We start from the raw sequence: 21099 nt of genomic DNA, 5'->3' as shown, positions 1-21099 counted from the left end.
GGCAATTCTGGGCAATAAAGACAAGGCAGGTGGCATTACCATTCCTGACTTGAAATTATACTACAAGGCTACTGTGATAAAATCAGCATAGTACCGACAACAAAATAGACCTAAGGATCAATGGAATAGATTAGAAGACACTGAAGCCCCTAGGAACACACTCAGCCACCTTATCTTTGACAAAGGGGCTGAACATACTCACTGGAAGAAAGACAGCCTCTTTAACAAACGGTGGGAAGAAGGCGGTGAGCGCTGCGCTCGGGCGGGGTTGGGGGTCTCCGAGCTGGGAGCGCTGCCGGTGCTCTGGAGCCTGCCCGCGGAGCGCCCCATGGACGCGGCCCAGGCGCGGCTGGGGTCCCCCATGGCTCGCCTGGACGAGGCCCCGCTCGGGGTGCAGAAGCCTGGACCTGGAGGCGCCGCGACGGGCGGCCGAGTGGGGACCGAACACTGGGCGCGTCTTTTTGGTGCTGCAGAAGACGTGAATGTCACTTTTGAAGATCACCAAAAGATAAACAAATGTGCACGGAACACGAGTAGAATCACAGAGCTAAAGGAAGAAATAGAGCTAAAAAAGAAGCAGCTCCAGAACTTAGAAGATGCGTGTGACGACCTCATGCTGGCAGACGACGACTGCGTAATGATCCCGTATCAGATCGGCGACGTGTTCATTAGCCATTCTCAAGAAGAAACACAGGAAATGCTGGAAGAAGCAAAGAAAAATTTGCAAGAAGAAATCGACGCCCTAGAGTCCAAAGTCAAATCCATTCAGCGGCTGTTAGCAGATTTGAAAGTTCAGTTATATGTGAAATTTGGCAGCAACATAAACCTTGCAGCTGATGAAAGTTAAACATTTTATAACTCATTTTTCAATTTGTTTAATAAACTTGAATATTGTTTAAAATGATAATTTCCCTTCAAATGACATGAAAAAGAAAAGTTTCTTTTTTAAAAATTTTCATTTATTTAACGGAAACTTGCCTATTTTCACATGTCTTTGCTTATTTTATATTTTTAAAAGAAGTCAATATTCAGCTATGTATTTTGCGTAATGATTATGTCAATTTTAGGGGCTTGATGTCATCTTATTAAAATCAGGTAGGCTGTGAAAAAAAATGGTGCTGGAAAAACTGGCTCTCTACATGGCGAAAACTCAGACTTGACCAGGTCTAACACCATGCACTAAACTAAAGTCAAAATGGATTAAAGATCTAAACATTAAAGCAGAGACACTAAATCTCCTAGAAGAGAAAGTAGGAGGAACTCTTGAAGACATAGGGGTAGGCAAAGAGTTCATGGACAGAAATCAAATCGCACGGGTAATAGTTGAAAGAATTAACAACTGGGACCTGCTCTTACTGAGAAGTTCTTTCACGTCAAAAGAAATTACCAACAAAGTGAAAAGGCAACCCACAAATTTGTAAAACTGCAAGTCTTTATATTGAAGTGGATGCCACTTGAACATAAACTCATAAGTGAAATAAACCAGACACACATAAGTAAATATCGTATAGTCTCCCTAGTATAAGAACTCCAAAGAGGAAATACGAATAGAAAGATATAATACAATAAAAGGAAAGCAGGATCTCAAGGACTAACTAATCAAGAGAGGGAAAGACATGAGCTAGGAAACATGACAATGTCAAGCCATACAGTTATATGTAGAAGATGAGGAAGGCAATGATCCTGAGAATCTTCAGAAGATTTTTTTGATCTAGCAGTTAATTGGAAAGATTCTCACCCTGACTAACTATATATACTGATACCTGTGAACTAAGCTACTGCACTGCAGATGGTAATTTGTAATAGTAGTTTCATGCTTGGAGTGCCTGTCATTCTGGTCTTCTGAATATGGGCTGCTTGTCATGACATGCCAGTTGCTGCTATGATGTCTCTCGGGTAGGTGGATGTTCAAGAAGAAGGGGGTGGTGACTGAAAGCAAGAGACAGGAAAAGGAATATTGTGGAACTGTCCTGCTTCAAGGTTGTATATGGTGAGATTTTTGGACTTATGTGCAAATATGAGAAGTATATAATTCTTTATCCTATTTTTAAAATATAATCTAATTTTTAAATGTTTTTTATCATATTCTTTAGGGACTTAAATTTCAACATATCAATACTTGATGAAAAATACCTGTACCTTATTATACCTAAGGTGTTTGATATGCAGACAGATAGTGAGTTTAAGCTTAATAGCTTAAGTTGTTTGATAATAACAATAAGTTTGTCTTCTGGATGGTTAACAACCTAAGTTTGCAGACCAAAATTAGAGAAAAAGGAGGGCTGCAAGGAAAGCCAACATTTTGGCCCTAACCTTCTAATGTCAATTAAGACTCAGGACATATGAGAACTTGTACTGTAACATCATGTACCTCGGTAGTGTCCCAAATTTTCTGATCAAGAAGATTATGGGGCCAAAGAGGAAAGTGATCGATGATGTAGAGTGTGCCTAAGGAGAGTCACATGGGGAGAAGACACTCTCTCAGGCTTTCACAGAGAGCACATTGGCCAAGCAATGGCCGTGACTCATCCACATGACTGACACTGACAAAGGTTCTACAATCTGAGATACAGGATCTCAGGATAAATCCTGAGGGGATTTCACTGACCTTATCAGACCCAAAACCTACAACTCTTGTTGCACAGGTCCTGCTTTACCTTGGTCTTAACCATCCAGTAGAAAAGTATGAAGACAAAATATAGGAAGTAAAGCCATGCTGTTATGTTGAGCTGTGGAGGACTCAGGTCAATAATTTCTGACATTTCCAGTGAAACAGAAGACCCAATGCTATTATGGGCTCATGGACTTTTTTAGAATATTTTGCTGAGTTTACACACCTATAATATTCAAATAACAGAACTTAACAATAAAAGAGTATACAGATGAATGTTCATTTTGTATCTGTGTATTCAAAGTGGTTGGATAGATATATAGTTACATTCTATTAATGAATAGAATGATTTGTTCTAATGGTGTTTGTGAAGGGGATTTCAATTCCATATCTTGTACAGCAATTAACCACTAAGAAAAATGTATGCAGTGTGTTAATCATTGATACTGTCCTAGCGATTTGGTTTGAAACTGTCTCATTGCTATTTGTTTATCAATAAAATTATGAAAAAAATCGAGAAAAATAAATAAATAAATATATAAATAAATAAATATGTGAAGAGGTGAACACACCCATTCATAGAGTCTAATGATTGGGCAAGGCTTCCAAAGGTGTCTCCTCTCATTGAGAACAAAAGTCAAACCACACACTAAGCCGTGCAAGTTCTTAAGTCACATGATATTTCTCTCTACCCCGACTTTGTAAAGTATCTTGCACTTACATTTGCTGCTTCGTTGTTTTGGACTCAAATGGCCAGAGAATGACTTCCTTTGTTGAGAGCCATTGCACATCTAAGTATGCAAGAGTAACACAGTTTTAGCTCATAAATTCACATAAACACTCTGAGCTATTAGAGAGATTAACGCTTCAGATTTTAGAGCAGATTGCCTGATGCACTGCACACCATGTCATCTCTAGCTTGCTCTTAGTGAGTTAGTACACTGGTGAATACAGTGTCCTCGTGACCAGTCACCTTCCGAAATCCCCGCCTCTGAGCATGGAAGACTTTGGTGAGACCCTGCAGATCTCAGCTGCCACAAATATAGATTCACATACAATAAGATGAAATAGTACATACAATGTAAAATGTGATTTTCAAATTGTTATTTCAGGGGCTGGGGAGATAACTTAGTGGCTTAAGTGTCTGACTGGCAAGTACAAGATCCTGAGTTCAATTCCCGGTACCAAAAAAAAATTGTTATTTCTGGTTTTCAGAAAAAGTTAATTTTAATTTACTGAGCTCCATGCTAGACCTCCCAAGAAGTACTTGTTCTAGTGCTTTGCACCCATATTTTAATCTGCTGTCATCTTTTTTTAGCCTGAGACATTTCCTCCAGTTCATTTTCTCTGATGCGGGCTGCTCTCTGAATACACCTTTACTTCACCCTGGTCTTTGGTGGACACTGTCACGGCCATGGCTGCTAAGCAATCTAATGATCACTGCTGACTCTCTTTTGGCTTATGTAGTTGCTGGTGGAGAGGTTACAATTATTCTCTCTTCTTTTTAAGCTTCCCAAGACAGTTCTTAATTTTCTGTTTATCCCATTGAAACCAAAGTTGTTACAAACAGATGTGAGACCTGGTGGCAGACTCTGACCCGCCTTTCCTCGTGAGTTCAAGGCACTTCCCATTCAAGGCACTGCTGCCTCCTGTGAGGTGCACAGCAAGGGCCTGGGGGAGGGGAGGGGAGGGCCACGTGCTGGGGACCCAGTGAGTGTCCACACAGCAGAAAGGCCACCCAGAAATAAAGCTGTTCCTGATTTTGTTCTTCCTGTCTAAGGGCTCTTTCTGCTCTACTTTTAACATTTCCTCCTATAGCTTATGTTTAGACTCTTAATGACCACCTGCTGGTAGGTGCTTTCATTTTTTTATTTATTTAGGTGTGAGGTTAGTATAGCTGCCCTGAAGTATGAAGCTGCACCTTTTATCAAATTAGGAAGTTTCAATCAGTTATTCCAATAACATTCCTCACCCTTCGGACTCACACTCCACATTCTCTCCTCTTTTATATCATACCATGGACATTTCAATAGCCCTTTCCTACATTTTCCCCTCTCAGCTCAGAAGAGCTGAACTTTAATTTTGCAGAATGCCAATAAACAGATATTTTACCCATATTTACAATTTATTTAAGGATATAAGGACATGAGATTGAACTAAATCAATATTTATCTGATAATTTAAAATCTTGAAACATAATATTGATGTAAAACTATTGTCATATACTGACTTTTTAAAACCACAGTTTAAGTTTTATGAAAACTGACTCACAAAACAACAGCACATTTAATGTTATTTTATATTTAAATCAAGTTGTCATATTTAAAACTATTTTGTATCTAGACAATGCTTCCCTTTGCTCAAAGTGTCTTTGCTTTCACACCATACGAGAAAGCACGAGACAAACCATACATATTTCGCGGGAGAGAGAGAGAGAGAGAGAGAGAGAGAGAGAGAGAGAGAGAGAGAGAGAGAGAGGAAGAAGACAGACGAAGAAGAGGAAGAAGAAGAGGGAAAAGGAGGGGGAGGGGGAAACGGAGGGGAAGGAGAGGGGGAGGGGAGAAGAGAAGAGAAGAGAAGAGAAGAGAAGAGAAGAGAAGAGAAGATTAGAGAAGAGAAGAACAAAGGAAGAGAACACGTCCTTTGGCAGCATTTGAGTTTGCTGTGTGCTAACCATGGACAATATGTACGAGACCGTCTCTGTGCTGCCCAATGGGTAACCAACATTGAAAAGTGACCGGAAGTCAGTTGAGATGGGCACAAGGCTGACAGTGCTTTTCTCTTCCTATCTGAGCTTCTGTAGAGTCAGCAATCTCTTAGGAAGCGGCTGAGACCTGTGGGAGGATCCCTTCTCCTCCACTGAGTACAGGGCACTTAACTACCTTCGATTAACCGTGTGGGGATGAAACTATCGCTCCTTCTGCATTCTGGTGTCCAGCAGCTAAGCACGTCCCGGCAGGACCTCCTGGAAGTTCCATGTCCTCTTCACCTCTGGAGCGTGCTGCCACGACCTCAGCACGGGGTGCTGGCGCCCCCTGGCGAAAGGTCAGGGTTCCTTTCCTAACCCGTGCCACACTCCAGGCATGGGCTCCCCGGGTCTGTCTAAACTTGCTCTCATTTGTTAACCGGTGCTGTCCCTTGGGCGGGAGAGCCGGGCTCAGGAGGAGGGGGCCGCCGTGCGTGGGCTCTGGCACGTCCTGGTGCTGTCACCCAGCTCTCGCCGGGGCAGTTCCTTGTCCCGCTATGAGCAGCACCGTGCCTCGGTACAATGTAATCCATACAGATCCATGAAATATATATATATATATATATATATATATATATATACACTATAATACATATAATGGTACAAACCAGGAAACATTGTAGAGAGAATCTTTTGGGTGGACAGACCTAGCTCATTTAATAGTCCCTGGAGGGCAAGTGGGTGTTCTCATCCCCTTAGGGGCCAAGTTCTCTCCCTATGGGGCTCAGGCACCGCTGTGACCAACCCTATGGAGTCTCTGACAGTGACAGGACCCAGAGCACGATGGGAAATGCCATCAGGTCCCTGGAGAAGGGGGAGGGCAGCATGAGATCGGGAGATGGAAAAGGCAGCACCGCGCCGCTCAGCGCAGCCTGCCAAGCACAGCTCTTCCTCTGGGCCTGCAGTAAGGCCATTTCACAATCGCTGTGCCGTCTGGCTCTGAGCTAAAGCCGGCTTGTAACGGGCGATGCCTGTCTGCCTTCCCAGAGCCGTCAGCCTGCGGCGGTGAGAGCGGACGCCTCCGAGCTCCGCGGCGATGGCCCAGGTCCACGCTGGCGGCCCCAGGGAAGGATGGAAGGAGCGCGGGCAGGGCCGTGCAGCGGCGGCCGCCGGCTTCCCCTGCCCACCGCCCCGGGGGCAGCTTCCGGAGGGCGCCCCGCGGGGGCTGCAGGGCGCCAGAAGCAGCCCAAGCAAGCGTGAGTCTAGGACTCTGCTCAGGCAGGCTGGGCCTTCCGCGCTGCACTCCCCCCAGCCTCAGCCTTCCCTGGAAGAGCCCCGGGTCCTGAAGACGCAGCAGACTGCCACAGAGAGAAGGTGGCCTGGGAGGAGAGCGGCTGCAGAGAGGCCCGGGTGGCCACGGGTCGTCTTGAACCTGCCCATTCTCTGGGGAACTGGGAAAAGAAAAAAACACGTACACAATAAAAGTAAAAAAAAGAAGCATATTTTCTATATTCTATTTTTATTCCCATCTGCCACATATAATTGAATGTTCCTCCAAAAGTGAAAGTGCGCATATAATTAGAAATTATTGCTAACCACCGTCACTGTTGCTAGCAACGCCATTACTGTAAGCTACCCACCGGCCTTCTGGGAACATTTTGCGTTATCTTCATAGCAACAGCGCAGTGTCGGGGTTGCTCCTCTGCTTAACGCAGGGGGACTGAGGCTCGGAGGACACGGACTCTACTAGCAGCGGGGGCCGGTGAGCGCTCGGTGGAGTGCCGCACTCTGCTCCACCATTACTTGATCCAATCTGTGACCCTTTTCAGACACGCAGCGTCAGCTGCATGGGAAGGGCAGGAACGCTGCGCAGATCGGCTGCCCGCTGCACGCCTCACCCTGCGCAGCTGCGAACACGGCACTGCGGAAGCGAGGAGCTCCCTTCCAGGCCTGGCTGGAACACAGGGTGAGAGCCCCTGGGGTGTCCCGCGCTCAGGTGCAAGCAGGCCGAGCCACAGGCACAGGCAGGCCAAGCTGGGCGCCCACCAGTGCCGCCGCCCCGCACAGGGGACCTCGCAGCTGCTTGGGTGTGTTTAAGGAACGCAAGACCGTTTGGGAACTGGAGCAACTGAAGGAAAGGAGCGTCCCGTTCTGCTTCTGCCCTTTTCTGCTTGCTTGATCTCAGCAAGTAACTTGTTAAAGATCCTGAGAGTGAGGAGGAGGCAGATCTCCCGCCTCTTCCGAGTCCTCAGTGTGCTCACTGCGCAGCTCTCTGCGGAGAATGGCGCAGAAAGAGCCGAGGGATTCCACAGACAGCGGGGCCTTGTGGTCGCCCAGTGGAGGGCCTGGCCTTTCACCTGGGGGTTAGGACTCTGAGGTCCTTTCTCTGCCACCACAGCCCACTTGGTACGGCTTGTGTCTGGGTGACTCCCGAAGCCCCACGCACTCACGGGGTCAGGCTCTCCTGAGGGGGCCCAATCTAAAGTCTGTGATTGGTTCATTGTCTAGCACTGGGATTGGGGGCCTGAGTGCTGCCGCGCCCCAGGCAGACAGTCTGCGCAAGATGTGATAGAGGAAGAAGAGAGGCTTGCCTTCCCCTTCTGCTCTTGTTGTTTTTACTCTCTGCCGCTGCCGTGAACTGTCGCGCATCAGGCACCAGTCCAGCATGGAGCCAGTTGGGGGGGGGGGGGCTCCACAGACTGAGCCAAGTAAACCCTTCCCTCTTTAACTTTGGGTGTCTGGTATTTAGTCCCAGCAACAAGAGAAAAGTAAGGAAGACAGCCCCGCTTCTCCACGTGAATGAACTCTGACACAAGCTCCACTGGAAGGCGGGAAAGAAGAAAGAAGAAGCCACTTGCCCTAGGAATTGTGCAGTGGCTCCAACTCAGAGAGACCTGGGGCCCAGCTGTGGGGACATCTGTGAATAACAATGATTTTTTTACTTATTTCTTCAGCATTAACTCTGTGTCATGAACAGTATTTCCCTTGACAACTTAAAATCTTTACTCTGAATTCTCCTTAGGAGCTACATGGCTGTGCGGCTAGGGAGACAGCTCGGGGGCATAAGCGCCTGCCTGGAAAGCACAAAAGCCTGAGTTTAATCCCTGGTACCACATGCTGTGCTGGTCTATCACTGGGCATGGTGACACATACCTGTAATCCCAACACTGGGGAGGCTGAGAACATGAGGATAACTACAAGTCCAGACTGCATAGAGACCCTGTATCAAAAAATAAAATGTTACATGACTGTAATAATGAAATAAGTAACATTTGGAGTTGAGCATAGAATTAAAGTCTCAGTGGGATAATGGCTAGTGAAGAGTGATCATAAAATATACAGGATCAATGCCAAGAAGTGTTATGATTCCTCCGATAACAGTAGATTTAACCTAACCAGAATAGAATTTGTACAGAAAGAGAACTGAAGAGCAGAACTGCAAGCCTGTTTTGATTGGTGGCATAGTTTGAGGGGTAAAGTTCACTAAATAGAGGGCAATGCCTTTGTAGGTAGGTAGGGGTAAGGGAAAGAGATTGCTACATAGCGAACGGTTTCCATGGCCATTTGCCTAAACAATGGAGGAGCCTGAAGACTCCTGCTGCTGCTGCTGCTGCTGCTGCTGCTGCGCTGCACTATGAGTAGTCTCAATAATCAGGAGGCTGTGTCAGACATTATGGAGAACGCCCATGAGCCCAGTGTTTCGTGGTTTTCACTGTTGCATTCTGCATTCTGCCCAGATCTTGCGCCGTGGGGCCAGGGACATCTGGATGAATAGGCAGGTGCCCACCCAACACTGGGGAGCCATAACTGGGGAGCCTCAGGCCTTGTGAGGAGCTGGCTTTCCTGTCTGTCCCAGCATAGGCAAGGCACCATGACATCGCAGCCCCTGCCCAAGGAGCCTGAGGCAGTGGTCACATCCAATAGCATCATCCTACTGGAGACCGAAAGCACGAAGCCCACCTGGCCTGCCTGTCCTCACCAAATCTGTCATTTCTTCACAAAAAAACATCTCCAATTGCTCTAAGCAGGAAGTCTCAGACTCTGGTAACCTGGTTTGGTCTTTCCCTACCTACAGAGTTTCTCTAACAGCAGCAGTACTGACACCTTGTGGTAGCAACAAGGAGGAAGGTCTCCACCCACGTCCAGACAGAAGCCGGCCAGATAGCCCAGCAGACTAAAACACCTGCTTAGTCAGAGTGCAGGGACTGGGATTCGATCCCCACCACCACAATCAATGCCAGCCCCGCCTCCAGTGCTCTGAGACTGTGACTGAGGCTGGGCGTGGAGGAACGTGCCTGGAATCCCAGCGCTTGGGAGGCTGAAATCAGGAAGACCACTACAAGTCCGATCTACATACTAAAACCGTCCACTTAGGTCCTGCATGCCTGTCAGTGTGGATAAAGGGAAGGCCTGTCCCACACGTGGAAGGCACCAACCAGGAGGCTTGTAGCTTGGGTGGGATAAAAGGGCCGGGGAGGTTTGACACCATCCATGATGCCCCTCTGCCAGGCCACCCTGCACGAAGCCAACCAACTATCGACTAACACTCTATAAAGTGTAAGCCAACACAAGCCTTTCCTGCTTTAACTTGTGGGTGTCAGGTGTCTTGGCTCAGCAATGAGAAAAGTAACTAAGACACACCTGGAAAAAAAAAAACTATAACCATGTAAGACCTGGAAGGCAATATTAATACCAAATAAAATGGTTAATAAGATTTAAAAAAAAAGATTGTTAGAGAAAAAGGGAGACTCTGTAGTAACAAAATGAACAACAGGGCAAAGAGAAATAGTCCTAAATTGCTGAGCATGTAATTGTAGGTCCTCAATGATGTGAAGACTAGAGAAAATTTAAGTAAAACAGTGAAGAGAAAACATAAATGCTCTATGAATAAGCATCATCAAGGGAGTCCAGGAAACTGCGAAGAGGTTTGTACTTCTCAGCTCTGAAGATTGTTATCTTCCGGTAATCTCCTACAGACCGGAGCAAGAGTCTGCAATTCAAGGGGGTGACTCCGAGTAAGATAGGCTCATGTGAGCTTGCAAAAGAGGGGCAGCTGCACCTCAAGAGTTGGCAGGCTTGGGGAGGCAGCAAGGTAAGTGCTACTCATCTGTTATTTATGCGGGACAACTTGGCAGCAATCTCGTTTCTGCATTGGGCTGAAGCTAAGGAACAGCTGACAGGGGAGCGGCTGGGGTGTGGAGACCTGGCTGAGAGCAATGCCTCTTCCGGGTGGGTTCTGTGCCCTGATTTCTCACCGCTATTTGTTAGTAGCAGTGCCGGTAGACAGCACTGAAGCAAACGCTTCTTTGCCTGCTTCCCCGGCTCAGCATGCTTACATTTTTCCACATGCCCTCAGTGTTGCATTACAAAATAAAGAAGTCTTTGTACGTCGAGTTGCAGCCCAGCCTTGAACCTTCATCCTCTCTCCACCCTGTTAAGTCAAAGACAGTCTTTGTTTTCAGTTTACTATAGCCTGTTTCCACACAGAAAAAATTTTACCACACCCATGTCTTCATATGCATACTTTATTTTATGATAGAGTTCAAAGATTTAAAACAATGCCATCATTTTCTTCACAAGAAGCATGGCATGGACTGAAATCTTTTCATAATAAAGAGGGGATAATATGTACTAAACAAAGAAAATCAAGAAACTTTTTTAGACCAACATGTGTCATCATAAAACTTGCCTTTTGCATAAAATGCATCATTGACTCATAAAATATTAATTATATTTTAGAATGACAGGGCCCGGGGAGACAGCTCAGTTGAATAAGCGCTTGCCTGGAAAGTGCAAGGGCCTGAGTTCAATCTCCGGTTCCACCAAAAATAACAACAAAAAAGCTATTTTAGAATGATAGTAATAAATTCAAACCTTCTTTAAAATTTTAGTTCATGTATTAAGTAAAGACTGTTTTCCTTTCATATGCCAAAGGCTTTTCTAAATGTTACAGAAGCAAAGACAGAAAATCTCACCTTGCTAGGACATCAAAGACAGAGGAACTTTTGGCCACTGCTTCTTACATTTACATTATTGTTCCCTTTTATTTTTTGTTCATTTTAACATCTTTTTATCAGCATGTGTTTGCAAGATGCAATGTTTGCCATACTTCGTAAGCTTTAGAAGACTCTCAGTGAGGGTGTTGAGATGTCTCGGCTTGATTGTCACCTTCAATGAGTTGAGAGCCTCTTAAGGCCGAGAAACATACAGTCGGGGCAGGTGCTGGTCTGGAAGCACGGCCTGGGACCCGGGTCTGGTCCCCAGCCTCGTCTTCACTGGCGCCCCTCCCCTGCTCCGCCTCCCAGTTGCCAGGCCCTAGGCAGCCCTGCAGTCAGCAAGCCCCGCCCACCAACATGCTCCGGACCGTGGGCTGAATTCCCTGAAACTATGAGCCAAATAAACTTCCCTCTTAAATTGTTAGTGTCAGGTGTTTGGTCCCCCAGAGGGATTGGTAGTACAGGTACAATGACTTGATAAATTCAAGAATTTCCATGAAATATAGATAGCTAGAACCTTTGCTGTTCAGCTTGGAAGGTGTAATACGAAGTATAATAAGACCTTGATACTTTGATCCAATAATGTTACATATGTAAATTTATAAATATAAATGAATATTTATAACCTTAAAATCCCAGTCTGAAATATGCTGTCTTGGGAATAGTTGATAAATGATATTGTCCTTTATAACCAATATTATACAAGCATAAGATGAAAGCTAAGAAAAAACAAAAGAATTTAATGTATAGTGACAAAATAAAGATCTTAAATATAAGTATACATTTAAACCATTATGAAACCACTTGTGTATGTCAGTAAATACTAGAATAGGAAAAAATCAAATAATACTAATTCTTGTATATGATACACGCAACTGTAGGTGAAGTTTTATCTATGTTTCAAAAGTTGTTAAAACTCCATAAAACAATTATTAAAGTCTATAAAAAGTGTGTCTTTCTGAAGAAAACAAATAGGGCTTGAGGGATGAAGTCAACTGAAGAGGTTTTACTCTATTCTCTTCTAAAACTTGGTCACACTGTTACTCTAGTCAATAATACAGAAAATCAATAGAAAAGCTCAAAGGGCTCCCATGAGGAGGCAAAAGGACGTAAACCCAAATCCTGACACTTCTGGCTCCACGCTAAGTAACGCAGCTGGGTTATTTCAACATCACTATGTAATAAAGTCCTTGTGAGCTGAGCTGAGCAGCGCTGTCCCTGCGTTGCAGCCAGAGAACGTGAAATTCAGAATGGGAGTCCTCCCAGAGGCGTGTGAAGACCAGAGACGTAGACCTGGCTTCACCTGACCTAAGGTCTGTGTTCTTTTGCCCCCATCCACTGCCTCCTTCAAGCACGTGAGCAGTCTAGGGCACGTCCCCTTCACAATGTGGGCACCCGGAATGTTTGACTGTGGGAATGAGGTTGGTCGCAGCCCTAGAGGTGACTCCACCTGACTGCTCCCCGCGAGCTGCCACTCCCGGGCTCCAGAATTCCAAGTTCCATCAAGTCTGCTCTGCAGAACGTGGGCTCAGCCCTTCCAGTTCTTAGGTACTCTTCTCTCTTCTCTCCTCCTGGGATTCTCGAGAACTCTTACCAAGCTTCACACAGGGTATATTTTGCCAGTGCCTTCTCCTCCTACTGAATACAATCCTCTGCATAACAAGAGGCAAAGTTGCTGTTTCCTTTGAAATTCTGCTCACAGCATAACCTGCATTGCATAACAATGGAGCTTAACTAAATAATTTTTGTCTGTGTGTATTTCACAGAATGAGTGCTGTCACTGGAAGCAGAGGAATCACTGCAGACATTCCACCACGACAGAGTCAAAACACACAGATAGGATATGCAGACACTTGTAGTTCCACTCAACACCCGCATGGCAAGCTGCACCGTTTCATTCAGAACCATCTACAATTGCTGGGTGTAAGTGGTTTTCACTTCTCTAAGCAATCGGAGATGAATATGGAAAAGTAAAGCTTCTATTGTTGTATTTGGGATAAATTATGTTATGCCACTTTATAGGATTGAATTAAAATAAGCCATAAAATATTAGGACTATATTAGGTCAAACGTGAGGATTTGAATGTGTTCTGGGCTCCCAGAAATGAAATGCGGTGGGGTTTTCTCCCTAATATTGTACTCTCCAGAGGCGCTCTCTGCTCTCAGGGTTGAGTACACTGATTAAAACGTACTTGACTTCACAACCCTGAGTATTTTTTCCAAAGGACAATAAAGGTGGAAAAGATGCAGTGTGACTTACATGATCTTGGGATTTAAGGAAATAATGAAGTGTTTCTACTTTAATAAGTGTTTCTACTTTCTTCAGACTTACTTTTCTTCCATCCAGGCAACTCAAATAATGATTGGCCTGAAATGTTTCTTACTGGGAATAATTGAAGCTGCTTTCACGCTGAATCCCTTCTGCAAGAGCATTTCATTCAGCTTTTACGTGGGCTTCCCATTCTGGGCTACAGTGTCTGTGAGTACATCCATTTGAATTACCATGGAAGTTAGAGAAGTTTCATAGTAATTACAAATTAAGATATTAAATTCAATGATCTACTTTTTGGGGAGAATGGCTAAGTCTCCTTTTGGCAGAGGTATTGTGCCAAGCACTAAGGGACTTCATAAGAGGGAAGAGACATGCGTGAAAGAGGACTCCAGAACTGCTGCAGAACATGGGAGGAACAATGGGCTAAGTGTGTCCGAAGTGAGAAGGAGTATTCTGAGAGTGATTGATGGTGGTGTCTCTTTTACTGTAATACATATATATATATATATATATATATATATATATATACATACATACATACATATATATATATATATGCAGAATATATTTATTGAGGGAAAGAAAGCTTCTGTCTGAGAGGACAGGAGGGGGAGCCTAAGTGGGTAGTCCCTCTACTGTAATATTTTTTAATTTAAACATCCATTGTATCTTTTGATCTCATCTCTTGCACAGAGAAGACTTCCCATCTAACTTTATCATGAAAAATAGCACAGCCCTGGAGGTTTTGTCTCCCCTTCTTTCCTCCCGAAGATTCTTTTCTCCATACACCCATCTTCCTTTCTCCCGATGTTTAAAATTCTATCTGCAAGGAAAGGTACTTCATTTCCACCTACATTTCCATTTCTTATGCTTCCAAGCATCTGTTCCAGGGTGTGTAGCTTAAGGGTAGAGCATCTGACTGCAAACACCTGTTCCAACAGTGATTGCGTGTCTTTCTAGCACCTCAAGAGCCAAAATAGACACAGGTGCAGTCTTCAGTCCTTTAAAAATGTTCTTCATAATATGCACACTGAGGGGAAGGGTAGGGCTTTTGGGGGGCCATCGGGGATGCGGACTGGCTGGAGGAGATGGACAAGAACTCTGTCTCATTGCTGTCTTTCTTGTCTTATAAACAGTTTGTTCTTTCTGGAACTCTGACAGTTTCATCAACGAAAACACACACAAAATTTCTGGTGAGTATTGTTTTCTTTTATTTATTTAATGAGCATATAAAACTTTATGGGCTTTTGCATATATAACTTTATGACAATGGTTGAAGGGTCATTCTGAATGTCTGAAGAGTGTGTGCGTGTGTGTGTGTGTGTGTGTGTGTGTGTGTGTGTGTGTGTGTGCATGTCTGTGAGTGGGACCTTCTAATTCAGTTCTAAGTCAGACTGGTTATAGAAAAGACCATTTCTACTGGTATTGTTAAAACAAAGGCCCCCTAGGGATGGCTCCACCCATGGCATTCCATTTTTTTTTTCTGGTGAAACCAGGGATTGAACTCAGGCCCTTGTGCTTGCCAGGCAAGCACTTATTCTACTGAGCCATCGCCCTGGCCCCGGCATTCCCTATTTGGAGTACAAATTCTTTGTCTCCAGGAATCTGTGAGGTACTGTACCAGAAAATTTATTTTCTAATAAATTGAAAAGAATTGCTTATGAATACTCCATTAGCCATTAAAGCCAAATTGTATCTCCAGGATACTGTGGGAGATTTGTTTAGATTTCCAGAGTGTGTATTTCAGAATGGAAAAGATTCTAGATGTTTTTGACCCAGGCGCTAATCTCTTTCAGGTGGGAGTCAGTATAGCAGCTAACATCACCAGCACAGTGCTTTCAATTATTGGACTAAGTCTACTATTCCTCAATTTAATTGATATATTTCTATTTGACTGCACAAGCTCTGAGTGCTCTTTGGCTAAATCTTTAACAACTGTAAGTATTCTGTAGTTGGGAAATATTTTAACATGTAATGTGTTCACACTCAATAGTGTCCCATGAGCAAAGACAAAAGGTAAAGTTCCTAATGCTCAAATGGAATAGCAAAAAGCATTAAAAGTTAGTTAAAAAAAACAAGATAAGGGGGGATTGGACATAATTACAGAATTGTGTGTATAACTGGTGTGTATAGCTTCATACAGCCTTTCAAATTTCCTCTGATGAACATGGATTTTTATACATTAAAATAATGAGCACTGTCTATAGATGAACATGTCCAGAAAAGAGAAAATTGATCTGCAAAACTAATGAAGAATTTGTCTGCCTGTACATTTTTGGTACTGTTAAACAAATTTAGTGAAAGTTTTAAAATTTTTCAAATGGGGGAACTTAGTTGAGTCCTTTCCCAACTTAGTTGAGAATCTAAGCATAAGGGTGATAAAAATACCTCCTTTCCATGGCTACAGGTGAGTCATAGGAGTCGTGTGGGTGTGGGGGGGTGTATGCGTATCCCTAGGTGCTCATAGTGTGTCTTCGATGTATGAAGAGCAATTAATTAAAAATAACCAATTCTAGAATGTCAAGAAAGTTCCTAGTAGGGATTTTGTCACCCAGAACCCCACGACCCACATTTCTTTCTGTAGAACTCCATTCATTGGTGAACCTTGAAGAAGGCTTGCGTCAGACGCATTCCACTGCTGTAGTGGGATGCACATATCTTGGATAAGAAATACACCACGCTCCTAAATATCCCTTAACCCCAGCTCCTGGAGACTTAGGATAAAAGCACTGCAGGGCAGAACTGGGAAGGAAACCTCAGCCCTCAGCTTGCCTTCTCTTTGATAGAGCACCATGGTTCTCCAAGCGATGGTGACATGCATTCAGCTCGCCATTTCGTTCACCCTCTCTGTGTTCACTTATCACGTGGATGGCAGTGACATGAGTGGGGTGAGTAGCCTTCCTGAGTGGGAAGCAGAGGAGGCGCTAGAGTAGCTGCCAGCGTTGGTGCACCCGATATGTGTGTGTTCTCGTGTTCATATGAGTACGGGCTTCCACACAGCCTGCGTGTGCTCCACCACAGATTCTGCGAAGCCTCACTCACGGTGGCTCCTGAGTCACCATTCTGGTATCTCTGCTTCTAAATCCCTGAGATGAAAGACATAGAAATGTGTTCAGTGTGTTCATGGCTTGGTTTCATTTCATAAATGGAACACATCTCTCTCCTACTCCTCAAAACTCCATATATGTTGGCACAGAGTTCTGGCTGCACAGTTACTTCACGATCACTCAGACCTTTCAAATGCCATGCAGGATTTTACAGTGATTCCAGACCTGGCGAAACTGCCCTCTTCCACGCAGGCTGGCTAAGGTGCACTGGCTGGGAGGCGAGCTTCTCCATTAGCTCTCTGTTAGCACCGCTGACCTTGAGAGGTGACCATTCCTTTGTGATGGGGGCAGGCATGGAGGCGGGGCTTGCTATGCTCAGCAGCTTGAAGACGTCACTTCCTTCCCAGGCCTGTGGCTGTAGCACCAGAATGTCTTCAGCCATTGCCACAAGTTGCCCAGGGAGGAAAACTGAGAACCACTTGAGAACTACTGGACTAGGCAGGTCAGGCCACAAAGGAAACAGGCTGAGGACTTGAGTCACCCATGCTTGCGTGACATGTGGCCCTCTTTCCAGGTGTCAGCCCTCAGCTGCTTCGTCAAATCAGCATCTGAAGATCCTTACCAAGACCTGTTGAGTCCACCTGAGCCCTACGAAGACATCACCATGCAAGGCAGGCATTCTGATAACTATGATCCGTGAGAACTGGACAGCACCTGGTGTCACCTGACGACCCCGATCCATGCTGCCGGACAGAGGGACTTTCTGATAGGAAATTTTTATGGGTTTTTTTCTTATCTCTTTTCATTTAACACAATGTCTTCAACTCTTTTTTTTTAACTAGCACATGTTTGCTGTACATAATGACCATTCATCCTGAGAAATTTGTACCTGTATATAACATACCTTAATTCTTTTTTCCCAGCCCCCTCCCTGCCTTTTTGCACTTCACTTTCTTCTCTTCGTACATCCCACTTTATTCATATATCTTTATCAGTACCGGTCTGCAGTACATGATGATCACATTTATCATGGGGAGTTCGTACATGTACTTGGCCCATCTCAATTCTTTACATGTCCCCTTTCCCATCCCTCCTGCTGCTGGCCACTCTGCCTTAATTCCTTTCCCAGTTGAAAGAGCGCTCTCTCTCTCTCTCTCTCTCTCTCTCTCTCTCTCTCTCTGTCTGTCTGTCTGTCTTTCTCTCTCTGTCTCTCTCTGTCTCTCTCTGTCTCTCTGTCTCTCTGTCTGTCTCTGTCTCTCTCTGTCTCTGTTTCTGTCCCTGTCTCTGTCTCTCTCTGTCTCTCTCTGTCTCTGTTTCTGTCTCTCTCCTTCTCTCCCTCTCTTCCCCCCACCCTCCTCTGTCTTGCATTATGCAATTTCATACACACATTCATTCAACTATACATATACATGCACAATGGGCACAAGTAAATCCTTCTTTTAAGGCTGACCAGCCAATACTAAGATATGCACTCCATACATCAATGGCTTCTTTTCACTTAGGTTACCTATTTCCATTTCTAGGTAATTTTACCTCTTAGCATTATAAGGGAGTTCACTGTGACCGCCCCTCAATACTTTTCACTAAAGAAAGTACTTTCAATTATGGTTGAGGGTTCACTCAAGTTATTTGTTAAATGTCTTTAACAAATAGTTTAGATGAGTATCGACTAACCCCTGACACTGGGTCTGATCCAAGTTCCTGTGTCTGTGAGTGTTCCAGGTCTTTCCTGTTTTTAACAATGTGAACTTGAGAAAATAGAATAAGATATGAGTCATATGTTGAAAAAATGTATCATGTGATAAATAACATCAATCTAGCGAAGCATCCTCATTCTCAGAATAGAAATACGAAGATGCAATCACCCTGCTGCCCAGTGAGGCTGGAAATCAAGCTTCCATCAAAGCACGGTGCCTACAGGGCCCTCACAGGTGGGTTTCAAGATGGGGATTTGTGGTCAAGCATATTTTTGAGGAGTGAAGAAAAGTATCAGTGGAGAAGAGCAGCTAGAAGAAATCCTTTTGCTGTAACAAAATCGAGACTCATTGACTTAACCAATAGAAATTTCACTGGTCTCAAAATTCTATAATTATCTGAAATCACAGTGTTGTCACAGTTCATTTTATTCACAATTTCTCTCCCTGGCTTGGTGGAAATACAATCAATAAAATATACATTATTAAGCAGTTCTATCGGTATGCAAAGTAAATTAAAGCCTAGAATGAAAATTCTGGGAGCTAGAGTTGTACCCTAACTCCTAGTAGGTGCCCACTGAAGGGTATTCCCAGGGGATTCCAAGCTCTTGGAAATGCCTTTCTGGTGAGTGGATGGCAAACTTCCTGCTGTGGGTTTTGAGAAAGTCTTCACACATGGAATCCAGAGCACCAGGGAGGGGCAAAGCCTGTGGACATCGGTGGCCCTGACACTGTCGGCCACCATGCACTACTCAACTGTTCTTGCCTCTCCTTCTAAATCATTTTTTTAACTATTCAATATTAGCTTTAGGAAATTACAGAAGTGAATAAGCCAGAGTGTCCTTGGCTTGTCTTCCCAAAGCTGTAACAAATGTTCACCTCATAGCCAGCAATGTGTGGTTTTGATCTTCGTGTGACAGTCCACTCACCTTCGCCCTGCACTTCTGGTCATCTCAGTGTCTTTCAGCTGAGCTCACCCCTTCTGGCTGAGAAGTCTGAGGCTCTGCTTGCATGGCTTTGCCATGGTTCCTCCAAAATCCACTGTGGTAACTTCTTGGCACAGAACAAGGTAAAATCCAGTAAATCCCACAAATACCACCCCCAGTGCTCTCTCCTGCAGTACGTCAAAGCAATGCAAGTTCTTCAGGTCCAGGGGGCTCTGTGGAGTAGTAGCTTCTTTCATTCCCTTCTGATTCACTGGTTTGAAGAATCCAGAACAATCATCACTGCTGTAGTTAGCAGAACTCGTATTGTGTCCCTCAGCAAAACCCCCCATCCCCGCCTTGCAGGAACAATCACTGAAGTTTAGCAACAACAAGCAATGAAATTCAGTAGTGAGAAAACAAACACCCCAAACAAAAATTGTACAAAATAGCTAAACAGATGCCTCACCACAACGTAAACAAGATTGAAAATAGAAAACAAGCACATGACAAGAAGCTTAATTGTAGGAAATACAGTTTTTAGAAAAAAATAAATTTGTTAATCACAATAGGATATTCTTAGAGTTTTGTTAGAATAGCTAAATTTTATTAGTATGTGCTTGTGACACATAATAAGTACATTCATCTTGGAGACTGAAGCGGACACACGTCTCACCTGGATCCACTATCTCTCTGTCCCGCCCAGCATCTCCCCTTCCTCCTGCTCCAGAGCTCCTTCCCATCTTCAGGGGCTAACTCCTAACTCCTACCGTCCTCATACATTTTGCTCTTTAAATTATTTATATTGTGGGTTGCTGGTATAGAGAAACCAAGGGATATTTCACTTTCTGCATGTGGTTTATTTCTCTCAGTGTACTGGTCTAAAATCTGCCAATTTTTGCAAATGAAGTGAGCTTACCCTTCCTTGCGGGTCAGCGGTTCTCTGCTGTGTGTACACACCACATTTTTCTTGCTCGTTCATCTGCTGATGTGTGTGTTCACTGCCCCCATAATTCAGCCAGGCGGAGCCAAGCTGCTGTAAACATGATATGCGTGGATCGCTGTAATATGCTGGTTACCTCTTTTAGGACAATATCCTAGAGAAAAGGCAGAGCTGCGTCAGGTGGAATTCCTTTTCTTACTTTTTGAGGAGTCATCTCACTGATTTTCTGGTATCCACTGTGGTTGTCCTGGTGACACTGTCAACAACAGGATAGGAGGGTTCTTTCTTTCCCCACAACTTTGTAGCTTTTCTGAGGCCTTGAGAGTCCGCAGAACAGCTACAAGTTTTTAAAACACTGATCACCACCAGCACGTGCATGAATGTGGAGAACGAGGACTCGCGTAAGCAACTGTTGGGAACATGGAGTGGCACACCTTGGCAAGCACATGGCGTGTAGACGTGGACCTACAGCCAGCCACTTGGCATTTACCCAAGGAAGTTCGGCTGTGTGTTCATTTGAAGACCTCCAAATGAAAACGCCCACTGACAGCTAAATGATGGTGCCTCCATGCTATGGAATGTTACCATTGACCATCAAAGCCAAGGCACTAGGAGACAGCTCAGTGGTCTAAGCACCTGCCTCACAAGAGCAAGTTCCCGAGTTTGATCCCTGCTACTGCCTGCCATGCTGGCCCTGAAACACCAGGCACGAAACCAGGGGTGGTGGTGCGTGCATGTAATCCCAGAGCTGGGGAGACGGAGACAGGAGGATCACTAGGAGTCCAAACTGCATTTCAAGACACTGTGTCAAAAAATAAACAAATAAATATAAGAAATAAAAGGAAGGAATTACCTATGTGCATTGAAACATGGACAGATCTAAAAACAATCCTGTTGAGTGAGAAAATATAGGATTAAAAAAGTACA

At 44.4% G+C, this 21099-nt stretch overlaps 1 protein-coding gene and 1 pseudogene across 1 annotated transcript; both read left to right on the top strand.

Annotated features, from left to right (window-relative positions):
- The first annotated feature begins 328 nt into the window (after nucleotides 1–328).
- Nucleotides 329–847, top strand: LOC101570133 (annotated as a pseudogene).
- An 11690-nt stretch (nucleotides 848–12537) lies between these two features.
- On the top strand, nucleotides 12538–17437 carry LOC111814255 (high affinity immunoglobulin epsilon receptor subunit beta-like). Its single transcript, XM_023707235.1, has 7 exons — nucleotides 12538–12606; nucleotides 13060–13216; nucleotides 13641–13772; nucleotides 14702–14758; nucleotides 15362–15502; nucleotides 16352–16453; nucleotides 17187–17437. The coding sequence occupies exons 2-7, from the start codon at nucleotides 13061–13063 to the stop codon at nucleotides 17310–17312; spliced, it is 714 nt and encodes a 237-aa protein (XP_023563003.1). The 5' UTR covers nucleotides 12538–12606; nucleotide 13060; the 3' UTR covers nucleotides 17313–17437.
- Nucleotides 17438–21099: the final 3662 nt, after the last annotated feature.

This window comes from Octodon degus, unplaced genomic scaffold (genome assembly GCF_000260255.1).
Source record: "Octodon degus isolate 3935 unplaced genomic scaffold, OctDeg1.0 scaffold00283, whole genome shotgun sequence".
In the NCBI taxonomy this organism is placed as follows: Eukaryota; Metazoa; Chordata; class Mammalia; order Rodentia; family Octodontidae; genus Octodon; species Octodon degus.
Note: the sequence above shows the minus strand (reverse complement) of the source record. Positions and strands in the feature narration are given on the sequence as shown.